The sequence below is a fragment of the Mus pahari genome, chromosome 1, assembly GCF_900095145.1.
Source record: "Mus pahari chromosome 1, PAHARI_EIJ_v1.1, whole genome shotgun sequence".
NCBI classification, from domain to species: Eukaryota; Metazoa; Chordata; class Mammalia; order Rodentia; family Muridae; genus Mus; species Mus pahari.
In genome coordinates, this window is record NC_034590.1 from 3,057,322 (window position 1) to 3,069,708 (window position 12,387).

The window sequence follows — 12,387 nt, forward strand, 5'->3', positions numbered from 1 at the left end:
TGTGCCACCAATGTTTAGTTTTCTTAAGTATTGTTCCCAACCCTTAGTCCTTTTACTACTATTTTAATGGAATTTCAAGAAAACATAGATAAATGTATTTGAAAAAATATATTATTTTTTCTCTCCCTTTCATCCTCGACACTACCAGTATTGTGTGTTTGCCCTGGTTATTGTCTAGATTTTTATTTTTTCTCCCTCTTTTTTTTTTTTTTTTGGCTTTTCGAGACAGGGTTTTTCTNTATAGCCCTGGCTGTCCTGGAACTCAACTCTGTAGACCAGGCTGGCCTCGAACTCAGAAATCCACCTGCCTCTACCTCCTGAGTGCTGGGATTAAAGGCGTGCGCCACCACGCCCGGCTTCTCCCTCTTTTTTAAAAAGATTTATTTATTATTATAAGTACACTGTAGCTATCTCCAGACACACCAGAAGAGGGCATCAGATCNCATTACAGATGGTTGTGAGCCACCATGGGGTTGCTGGGAATTGAACTCAGGACCTTCAGAAGAGCAGTCAGTGCTCTTAACCACTGAGCCATCTCTCCAGCCCTTATGTTTTCTCTTATTTTCTGTACTGATGGTGTGTGCAAGCTACATTTAGAAGCACTTAACAGCTGCACACACCTGGGAATGTTGCTGCATTTGAGCTTTCTTTCGTACCAAAAGACTAGGCTTCAGTCATCTAGTTGTTTTTGTCTTTCGTTTTATTTTGTCTTGTTTGAAGGCAGAGTCTCATCTGTAACCAGGCCAGCCTGTATTTCACTGTCTAACCCATTCATGTAAGTCCCCTACATCAGTGTCTCAAATTCTGGGATTATAAGTGTGACCTACCATCTGTGATTTAAACAGTCATTCTTAACTAGCACACTTCTGCATTTTATTAGTATTTTCTGGGAGACTCCACTGGTTGTTAAGGATGTTAATGATAGTACATGCTAGTTTATTGGATGCTTTCTACAGTCTAGACACCAACATTTCACCCCTGTGAATTCTCTTTAATGACTTCTCGTTGTTCTCTTTTAGAAGCAGCCTCTGGAGTTATACACAGATAAGGACACAGGATGAAAGACGTGTGAGTTAAGTCTCAGCTTTCTATATAGAGATAGACTAAAACACAAATTCAGAAAACCTAGAAAACAAGTATTTCCCCTGGGCACAGACATTGGTTCTGCAAGAGTTCCCCCTATGTATGGGATTCAGTTGAAGAGAATTTGAACTGTGACTTTCCCACATTCATCATTTATGACTATGAGAGAAACCGTAAGAAAGAATCATTGATACAAAGACAGTTCTGTGTTTCAGTCCCTTGTAGCCACATCTCAGGTCACTTACGTAAAAAGTCTCATCTAACTGGCTTCACTGGACACTTAGGAATTCATATTGAAAAGAAGTTGTATGTCCTCAGTGAATGTGGCAAAGCTTTCGTCCAGTCTCAGTAGATGCTAGGAGAGAGCCCCTGTGCAGAGCAGAATGTTGCAAAGCCTTCAGCCTGAGTCACATCTTCTGCATGACGAACCTGATCCTGGAGAGAGCGTTTATGAATGTAACGAATGTAAGAAAACCTTCAGCCTGGAACAAAACTTTGTAGAACATAAGAAAACGCATAGTGGAGAGAAGCCCCCCGAGTGTACAGGGTGTGGTGAAGAGCCCTCGCAAGCCTCATCACTAACTTTGCATCTGAGAAGTCGCGCGAGGAGGGAATCCTACAAGTGTGGGGAATGTGGGAAGGCCTTCAGCCAGAGAGGAAACCTCCTTTCTCATCAGAAACAACATACTGAAGAGAGACCTAGTGAATCTAAGAAAACTCCCGTTCCCATGACAACCATCATTAGAAATCAGAGAAACACAGGGAATAAACCATACGCGTGTAAGGAGTGTGGCAAAGCCTTTAATGGCAAATCATATCTCAAAGAACACGAGAAAATTCACACCGGAGAGAAACCATTTGAATGTAGTCAGTGTGGAAGAGCCTTCAGCCAGAAGCAATACCTCATTAAACACCAGAATATCCATAGTGGGAAGAAACCTTTTAAATGTAATGAGTGTGGTAAGGCTTTTAGCCAGAAAGAAAACCTCATTATACACCAGAGAATCCATACTGGAGAGAAGCCTTACGAATGTAAAGGGTGTGGGAAAGCCTTCATTCAGAAATCAAGCCTCATCAGACACCAGAGAAGTCATACTGGAGAGAAACCGTACACATGTAAGGAGTGTGGGAAAGCCTTTAGTGGCAGGTCCAATCTGACTGAGCATGAGAAAATTCATATCGGAGAGAAACCCTATAAGTGTAACGAATGTGGGACGATTTTCAGGCAGAAACAGTACCTCATCAAACATCACAATATTCACACGGGTGAGAAGCCCTATGAGTGCAATAAGTGCGGGAAAGCCTTTTCTCGCATTACATCGCTCATTGTCCACGTGAGAATTCACACAGGTGACAAACCCTATGAATGTAAAATCTGTGGGAAAGCCTTCTGTCAGAGTTCATCTCTTACCGTGCATATGAGGAGCCACACGGGTGAGAAACCCTATGGCTGCAATGAATGTGGGAAGGCCTTTTCCCAGTTCTCAACTCTTGCTTTACACATGAGAATCCACACTGGGGAAAAGCCTTATCAGTGCAGTGAGTGTGGGAAGGCTTTCAGCCAGAAGTCCCATCACATTAGACACCAGAGAATCCACATTCATTAAAACTCTTTGAATGCCTTAGATGTGCGAACACTTGAGCAGAGTGTATGGTTAGTAATGTATCAAAGGATTTGTCTTACACTAAAGTTACACAAATGTAGGAAAGGCTTCTATAGTGACTCAAACCTTAAAATACAAAGGTACTTAATGGATAGATCATAGCATTATATACTTCCCAGACTCCCACAAGAAGCATTATTAGTATTCTAAGTTTAGGAGTCGAGTGATTCCAATCAGAATGGTCTTCTAAAGCATATCAACTATATTGAGATAATATGAGCAATATAAAGGTTTGAAATTAAGAGGCAAAAATATTTTTGATATACACTTTGGTATATAGATAATTTGTAGAAATTGTTTTTCAGAGAAGGTGTTTTGGGACAGATCTCCCTATGTACATAGCCNAGGGTGACCTTAAACTCCCTATGTAGCCCAAGCTGGCCTCGAGTTTCTTCTGATCCACTTACCCAGCAGCCCAGTGCTGCAGTTCCAGACATCACTATGCCAACCCAAGGTCTTTGTTGATAAGATTTTTCTAAACTTGAGGTCAGAACAGAATATTGAATCTAGAAATATGAATGAAATCACAGAGGATTGGTAATTGTTTATGGCAGTATCCCAAGACAATGGGAAAATCGTGGATGACTGAAAAGAATAATCTCAGGATAATTGACTCTGTGTGGGAAAATAATAGGCCTCTGATGTCATCATTGATTTAGAAATTACAGTGTCTCTGCACAGGGCAAAGCTTTGCATAAGAATTTTCTAGGGTAGTTTCTGAGACCTTGAAGTAGGAAACAAATTATAGATTCTGGAATCCTCAGCTATTTTTCTGGAGCATTTATACTTATTCAAAAAGCTGGTATGCTTATGTAGGAAGTCATGTACCAGTTAATCTCTTCATCACAGCGTGAATTATAGTAGCAAAAACATGGGCGCAGTTGCTTACAAAGTAGATGAAGAAAATGTAATGGTCATGCTGTAGAATATGCTAGCAGCTAAGCACAACAGATGAATCTATGTGTTGACAGCAAAAGAAAAAAAAATTATCAGAGTGAAGAATTGAAGTGGTAGATGTGTTGTGATTCCTGCGTAAATTTGAATAAAACCAACTTACCAACTCTGATGCTAAGCATCGCTTATGGGAAACTCTTCTCTAAACTAGAGTTGGGAGTATATGTGTTCAGTTCCCAAAACATAGTTATTGCTGCTATAGTAACAGTGGAGTTCCTTGGGAGCAAAGTTTTCACAATGCAGGGGAATTCAATGCTTCTTCAGCTTTATAGTATTTATAGTTAAATATCTACTTTCCAAATAGAGCACTTCCAAATAAATGTAACAGATTGATACTTGGTTCTACACTGTAGCAACAAATAATCTTTGTTATCTTGCTTAGGTAGATATGGATGAGATGTACATGAGATGCATATTATCACAACGGTCCCATTATGCATGTGTACATCCCAAGGCCCCTCATGGATATCTGAAGCCTATATCAGGTTTTCCTATGTACATACATCCCTAGGCTGATGTTTATAAGCACCACAAGAGTCTTCACTTAAAAGAATTAAAGCTTCACTTTCACATCAGTATTCTTGGGCTTTGGAGCCATTGTTAATAATAAATGTTGCTGGGTAGTTTCTGCCCATTGATTGGACTCAGACTAATAAAATGTGGAAAATTCCTGTCCTGATCCTTTGCTTTTCTTCCTTTTGCTGTCGGTTGGTCCTTTGCATGGGGCCTGGATTCCTCGGTGCTCTAGACCATGCCCAGAGACTGGGGATTCTGTCCTTAGGTGTGGGTGAGTTGGAGGAGGTGGTGTGGTTACCATGACTAACTGGATCATGAAAACTGAAAGCTCCTTGAATGTCACATCAACTTTCATTCTCCAGCTTGACTCTAGAATAAAGCTAAAATTTGACCATTATATGTCTGTCTCTCATTCCATCTCCCTAATCTCTCTCAAAATCTTACTTTGTAACCTTGCCATCCTGGAACCAAATAGACAAAGCTAGCTTTGAATTCACAACAATCCTCCTGCCTCAGTTGTTGAATCACAAGCGTCAGCCTTTATGCTAGACTTAACACTTGGTCCTATGTCTCAGGTGTATGGTAACTCATGGAAAGGGCTAAGACATTCACCTTTGTTAGAACCTAAGCTTTTGATATAGCATGGCATGACCTAAAACCAACGTCATGCTTTCATCCATTCTGGGGATAGTAACTTCCATGAGTATTTTTCCTTAGGATTGAAAAAAAAAGTCCAAAGAAACGACAACCTAATCTAGAAGGTTTACTGAGAAATCTTTCCTGCTTTCTAAAACAATGAGATTGAGTATCTGTCTTTTGAGGACTCGGATCTTAGGAGAAAGACTAATTAATGGCCGCTCTGGGGGAAGATGGAGGCTGGAACTACCTCGAGAAGTGAGTGATGAATGGGCTCTTCCTGCACAATTTTACGTTATTTATTGTGGATGGACCATGTTGGTTGTTTTGAGACTGGGTCTCACTGTGTAGTCTTGGCTGTCTTGGGACTCTTCATGTAGGCCAGGGTGGCCTCAAACTCACACAGATCTGTCAACCTCTGTCTCTCATACACTGGAATTAAAGACCCACTACATTTGGCTTGAATTTAGACATGGGAGACAGAGTCTTTTTGTAGCCTAAACTATCTTTGAACTTGCTATATAGAGAAGAATAACTTTGAACTTCTGATCTTTGATCTTCCAGCCTCCACCTCCCAAGTTCTGGTGTTTCAGGCATGTACCAGTATGCCCAGTTGATGTGCTGGGAATTGAACCCAGAGCTTTGTGCATGCTAGGTATGTGCTCTACCAACTGAACTACATCCCGGCTGTCAAATTCACATTCATGTAGGCCCCTTAGGTGGATTCAGATGAAGAAATCCTTTGTACTGCCTGGCTTTGTGTTGACACACGCGTGAGTCACCAGAGAGGAAAGAGCCTCAGTTCAGGAAATGCCCTCATGAAACCCAGCTTTAAGGCATTTTCCCAGTTAGTGACCAGTGGGGGAGGACAGTGAGTGGTGCCATCACTGGGTAGGTGGTCCTGGGCTCTATAAGAAAGCAGGCTGAGGAAGCCATGTGAAACCAAACCTGTAAGCAGCCCCCTCCATGGCCTCTTCATTGGCTCCTGCCTCCAGGTTCCTGCCCTGTGTGAGTTCCTGTCCTGGCTTCCTTCCATGATGAATAGTGTTGTAGAAGTGTGGAGCCAAATAAACCCTTTCCCTCCCAACTTGTCTTTTGGTCATGATGTTTTTGTTGTCTGGATAATAACCCTAAGACATCATATAAATTGTTCACCTGGCCTGGAGGGGCCAAATCTTGTGAGAATGCATTGCTTTGCAATGTAGCTGAAGACGAACACGGCACTCACACACAAGGAACTGGAGCTTTCGACCTCAAGCATCTTCTCAGGCAGTATTAACCCATGCAGGGGGGCAGACAGGCTCAGTATGTAGCTCTAGCCGACCGGGGACTTCCTATGTAGACCAGGCTGGCCTTGAGCTCACAGAGATCTGCCTCTCTCTGCTTCCTGAGTGCTGGGATAAAAGGCATGCACCACCATCCCTGGCTATAGTCCAAATCTTAGCACCGGCTTTTGGAGATTAAAATTCCAACATATTTGTAGGGCGATACATTCAAACCATAGCCAAGACAACTGATTTTTAGTGTATTGCTTTTGTAGCCTGCAAGTTTGGCAATTTATTCATTATTTACATATTAAAAAAATCTAGAGTTTATTATTTTATATGTATGAGTGTTTTGCCTGTGTGTATGTTTGTGCACCATGTGCAGGTCAAAGGTTGGAAGAGAACCTTAGATTCCCAGATTCTGGAACTGGAGCCACAGAGAGTTGCAGTCTGCTATGTGGGTGCTGGGAATTGAACATGGGTCTTCTGCAAGAATAACAAGTGCTCTTAACTAATCACTAAACCATCTCTCCAGTCCCATGTTTGTTTGTTTGTTTGGACAGACTCTTGGTTTGTAGCCAGTGCCTCTGGTTTGCAAACCTCAGCCTCGGCCTTTCTTGAGATTACAGCCATGCAGCAGCACATAGGATATTCTTCCTTAATGCCTGATACCTATGTGCTTGAGCAAAGATGCTAGACACCAAGGCCTGCACTGAGAGATGGAGATCGCACCGTGAAAAAGAGTGGTAGAATATGACACTTAGGCTGGGCAGTGGTGACTCACACCTTTAGTCCCTGCACTGCAGAGGCAGAGGCAGTCAGATCTCTTGAGTTCAAGGCTAGCCTGGTTTACAGATCATGTTCCAGGACAGCCAAGGCTACATAAAGAAACCCTGTCTCAAAAAACAACAACAACAAAGAGATTAAGATGTATTTAATCCAAATTGGAAGGGAATAAGTAAAATTCTTACTGTTAACAGATAAATTGAAAATCTAAATATTCCATTAAATATAATAAAGCCCAGAGTGCTTCCAGAAATGACTCCGTGGTTAAGAGTACTTACTGCTCTCGTAGAGGATCCAGGTTTGGTTCCCAGCTCGCAGCTGACGATCACCTGTTCCTGTTGGGGTAGCACAGAGGCAGAGCGGAGAGAGCCACTAGGTTGCAGGGGCATCAGGTCACGTTTAGATGGTTAGCTGAGGAGACTGCCCCAGCAAGAAGGCTAACAGGCTTGTACTATACAGATGTCTCAGTATCTTTATCACTAAACCCTAGGCGGGATCCCCAAAACCCCTGCAACATGTTCCAGAGGATCAAATAACTCTCCTGATGGACTCAGAAAGGCACATAAGTGGTTGGCGCTCATGCATACACTCAGGCACACACGCATAACTAAAACTAAATGTTTTCAAGTAGAACCAATCCAACTGATGAGGCCTGCTCTCTTTAACATAACTGTAGCCATTTTGTATTTGGTATCCATTTTGTTCAAAAAATGAAATTAAGTTCAAGTTCTCAGACTCATTCCCCAAAGTAATAGCCGACCCTGAAAAATCCACCTGAAAGGTCATAAGGCGTGATCCTTAGGCTTCTTTCTCTCCCTGCTCTGGAAACCCCTAACCACCACCCCTCTTAGCTCACCCAGGACCAATCAGCTGAAATTTCAGCTTACAATACTTTATCTAGTTAGCCAAAATCTAATGCACGCCCCCACACCCCTTGCCTTCTGCACTGTTTTTTTTTTTTATTTAAAACCAAAAACAAACAAACCAACAAACAAAGCCCTGCCCTGAGAGCAAACAGACATTGCAGCTTCCAGCTCCTGAGTCTGAGTTGCATCCCTGATGAATCAGTCTTGGGGGTGGGGGTGTTCGGTAAACTATCCCTAGCTGAGATCAGTGCTTGTGTGGTTTGTGAGGGAATTCCTGAACCCCAGCACCAAGTACAGTGGTGTGCACCTGTAACCCCAACATTAGGGAGATTCAGGCAGGGAAGGTATTTGCAGAGCATCTTGGCCACTGTAGTCAGACAGTAGGGAAGAAATGATCCCAAGGGACAGGAAACCTCTCAAAAAAGATGAATGGGCATACTGCAAAGAGAAGGGCCTCTGGGCCAGGGAGTGCCCAATAAGCAGAATCGGGGAGACTCACAGCCCTGGGAAAAGCAGGACCAAACCACAAAAGTGTTGACTCTGGGTGAAGACAGTGATTAGGGGAGAGGGTGATCGTGATCGGACCCCCTCCCTGAACCCAGAGTAACTCCTGAGAGTGGAGGGGAAACCCACTCAATTCTTGGTGGACACAGGGGCTCAAACACTTGGCCGTCCTCCAAGCCAATGGCCCCGTTTCCAAGAAAAAAATCTTGGGTCCAAGGAGCCACTGGCACCAAAATGTATTCATGGACTACCTGAAGGACAGTGAACCTTCAGGGATGGGATGGGTATCCCATTTATTTGTGGTCATCCCAGACTTTCCTTTCCCTCTGTTGGGGTGAGACTTACTCTCCAAGATGGAGGCCCAGATATACTTTCTGCAACTAACTGGCCCAGCAGGAGAGCCCATACATGTTCTGACTACCAGACTAGATGATGAGTTTAAATTATTTGAAACCACCTTTACTCAGAGCCAGGACTTGACTTGGTGGTTGGAAACATTCCCGTCAGCCTGGGCAGAAGCAGCAGGGATGGGCAAAGCAAAATGTCATCCCCTCATAGTGGTTAAGTCAAGAAGCAGGCTACCCCAGTATCTCTCAGACAATACCCTATGTCTTGAGAGGCTCGAGAAGGAATTAAGCCACACATCTCCAGGCTCCTCCAGCTTGGGGTTGCATAAGTACCGTTCAGCCTGGAACACACGGCTCCTGCCAGTTGAGAAGCTGGGCACTAACAATTACTGCCCAGTCCAGGGCTTATGGGAGGTAAATTTCTGAGTGGCTGACATCCACACTAATGTGCCTAACCACTACACTCTGCTCAGTTCTTTGTCATCTTCCAGACTCTGATACATGGTCTCAGACTTGAAAGATGCTTTCTTCTGCCTGTCCTTGGCACCCCAAAGTCAAGAATACTTTGCCTTCGAATGGAAAGACCCAGAGGATGGGACCACCAGCCAGCTGACATGGACTAGATTACCCCAAGGATTTAAAAACTCACCCATCATCTTTGATGAGGCACTTCACCAGGACCTGAGGCCCTATTGGGAGGCCAACCCACAGGTGACTCCTTTTCCAGATATAGATAACCTTCTGCTGGCAAGCAAGGAAGAGTTGGGTGCACTGGGATATCGGTCTTCAGCAAAGAAGGCCGGAATCTGCCAACAACAGGTAAAGTACTTTGGGAACCTCCTAAAGAATGGGCAAGGATGGCTCTCCTAAGCCAGAAAAGAGACTATGCTTCACATCCCTCCCCCTTCAGACCCCACGCAGATGCAGGAGTTCCTAGGCACAGCTGGGTTTTGCCGCCTGTGAATTCTGGGGTTTGCAGAATTAGCAACCCCTCTCTACCCCCTCACTGAGAGTAATGTTCACTTTAAGTCAGGAAAAGAGCAGGAGGCATTTGACTGCATCAAGCAGGCCCTACTGTCTGCCCCTGCACTTGGGCTTCCCGATGTCACCAGGCCCTTTCAGTTATATGTAGCTGAGAATAGAGGAATTGCAAAAGGGTTTTTGACTCAGAAATTGGGCCCCTAGAAAAGACCTACCTGTCCAAAAAGCTGGATCCTGTGTTGGCTGGATGGCCCCCGGGTCTTAGAATTATTGCAGCTGTGGCCACCTTGGGCAGAGATGTGGATACATTGACTTTGGAACAAAACTTGATGGTGACAGCACCCCATGCTCTGGAGAGCATGGTAAGGCAGCCTCCTGACCTCTGGCTGACGAATGCCACGCTCACCCACTACCGAACTCTGCTTCTGAATCCTGACCAAACCGCCTTTTCTCCTCCCGTTGGGCTCAATCTGGCCACCTTGCTGCCTGACCCGACTTCAAGCCACCACAGCACAAGTGTTAAGAAATTCTGGCAGAAGCCCATGGGTAGGGGACAGACCTCTATGACTGACCTCTGCTGGGAGTCAAGGCTACCTGGTTTACAGACAGGAGCAGTTTTCTCCATGAAGGTCAGAGATGATCGGGTGCTGCTGTGGTGGATAGCACAAATGTCATCTGGGCTGAACCTCTGCCCCCAGGCATGTCGGCACAGAAAGCAGAGCTAACTACCCTCACCAAAGCCTTGGAACTTGGGGCCAGCAAGAAAACTAACATCTACATTGATAGCAGGTATGCCTGTGCCACAGCCCACATCCAAGGGGCTATATACCAAGAGAGAGGAGTGCTCACAGCAGAGGGAAAAGAAATAAAAATCAAGCAGGGAATCTTGGCTCTTTTGGATGCCCTGATGAAGCTGGCCACTGTGAGTATTATTCATTGTCCAGGACATCAGAAGGGAAGAGACTCGGTGGCCCAGGGCAATAACGAGGCAGATCAAGTGTCTTGAGAAGTGGCTGTGCAGGAGCCTATCCCAATTATGGGCCTGCAAGAGACACCCAGTGGGGAATGGGACTGGACTAAGGGATGGCCTCACTTAGAATATACAGAAGAAGAAAGGATCTATATTGCTAGCCACCCTACCAACTATTACCTAGAGAAGGAAGGACAATGGTGCACACAAGAAGGGAGAACTATACAACCCAGAAAGTAAGCGAAAGACTTACTTGGCCAAATCCATAAAAGGACTCATTTAAGAGATAAAAAGCTTATCCAAGCAATCAAGGGATCTAAGGTATATGTAATGGGCCTCTGGTTTTTAGTGAGTGAGTGAGAGAGAGAGAGAGAGAGAGAGAGAGAGAGAGAGAGTAATGGTAGGTATGCCAGCAAGTGAATGGTCATGCGGCAAAAAGCAAACAGGGCAAGAGACCTGGGGAGAGCAGCCTGGGGTACATTGGGAGGTCAATTTTACAGAAGTTAGGTCAGGAAAATATGGTTACACACACCTCCTAGTGCTTGTAGATACTTTCTCTGGATGAGCTGAGACTTTCCCCACCAAGCAGGAAACAGCTAAGAAGTCAAGAAGATATTAGAAGATATCTTCCTGAGGTTCAGAATGCCCAGGGTTATTGGATGGAATAATGGTCCTGCTTTTGTTTCTAAAGTAAACCAGGGATTGACAGAGATATTGCAGACTAACTGGAAGCTCCACTGTGTGTACCATCCCTAGAGCTCAGGGCAGGTAGAGAGAATGAAGAGAATTCTAAAAGAGACCTTAACTAAATTGTCCTTGGAGACTGGCGCTGATTGGGTAGTCCTGCTCTGAGCCCGGGATACCCCCTACCATTTTAACCTGACCCCTTTTCAGATCCCTTTTGGTACCCCAACTCCCTTGGTGTCCAATGGGTCCTCCCTGGAGGTATCCCACTCACTGACAGGAACCTCTTCTTGAGGCTCCAAGCCCTTCTGTCGATACAACATGAGATTTACCCCAAACTGTCTGCCTTATATTCTTCAGAGACAGCAGAGACCCCTCACCGCTTCCAGACTGGTGACTGAGTCTACATCCAGAGGCATTGGGCACATCCGCTGGAACCCCAGTGGAAGGGACCCTTCCTGGTACAACTAACCACTCCCACAGCCCTCAAGTGGACAGTATTGTGGCCTGGGTGCACACTTCCCATGTGAAACCTGCTGTTGCCCTGCTGCCTGGGGACCACTGTTGGACAGTACAGAAGATGGACAATTTGCTAAAGGTCATAGACCTTGATCGTGACCACCTGGTGGTACCTTTGGATTCTGGTCCCTAACCCCATCCTATGCAGCCCTCATGTGCCCATCCACCAAACCTGGACCATGGTCTCTACTGGAACCAGAGATGAGGCTGCCTCCCTGAGAGCCTTCAAACCCCTTAACACGTGCTGGCCCAACCTCACTTTCGACCCGTGCCAACTGGCAGCAGAACTTGACTCATGGGACATTTCCACATATGAATGGAACAGACTACCCCGAATGTGGGAGTGTGACCTCCTGCAATAGTTTGAAGGTGTGGACACCCTATGCAAAGGTGTCATCTGCACGAGACTCCCATCTATGCTTGCCTCAAGATGGAAGAAGTCGAGAAGAAGCTTCCCAGTGTGGAGGCGCAGAACAATACTATTGTGCAGCCTGAAAATGTGAAACCACAGGAGATGCCTATTGGAACCTCCTCATCATGGGCCCTAATCACGGTAAAGAGAAATCAATCCAGCTTCAGAGGGAGGGGGAGGGAGAGGGGGGAAGAGGGAGG

General features: G+C 45.0%; 1 protein-coding gene across 4 annotated transcripts in view; it reads left to right on the plus strand.

The window, feature by feature from the left end:
* Nucleotides 1-12,387, plus strand: part of Znf260 (zinc finger protein 260) — a 39,127-nt gene that overhangs the window by 12,841 nt on the left and 13,899 nt on the right. For 3 of the 4 annotated variants that reach the window (XM_029537653.1, XM_029537655.1, XM_029537660.1), the window contains exon 3: nucleotides 1,020-4,380. In XM_029537653.1, coding sequence (XP_029393513.1) covers nucleotides 1,467-2,690 — 1,224 coding nt within the window. In that variant the 5' untranslated portion in view covers nucleotides 1,020-1,466 and the 3' untranslated portion in view covers nucleotides 2,691-4,380. Of the gene's footprint in view, nucleotides 1-1,019; nucleotides 4,381-12,387 lie in introns of those variants that run through there. The other variant, XM_021221843.2, reaches the window with a different exon arrangement.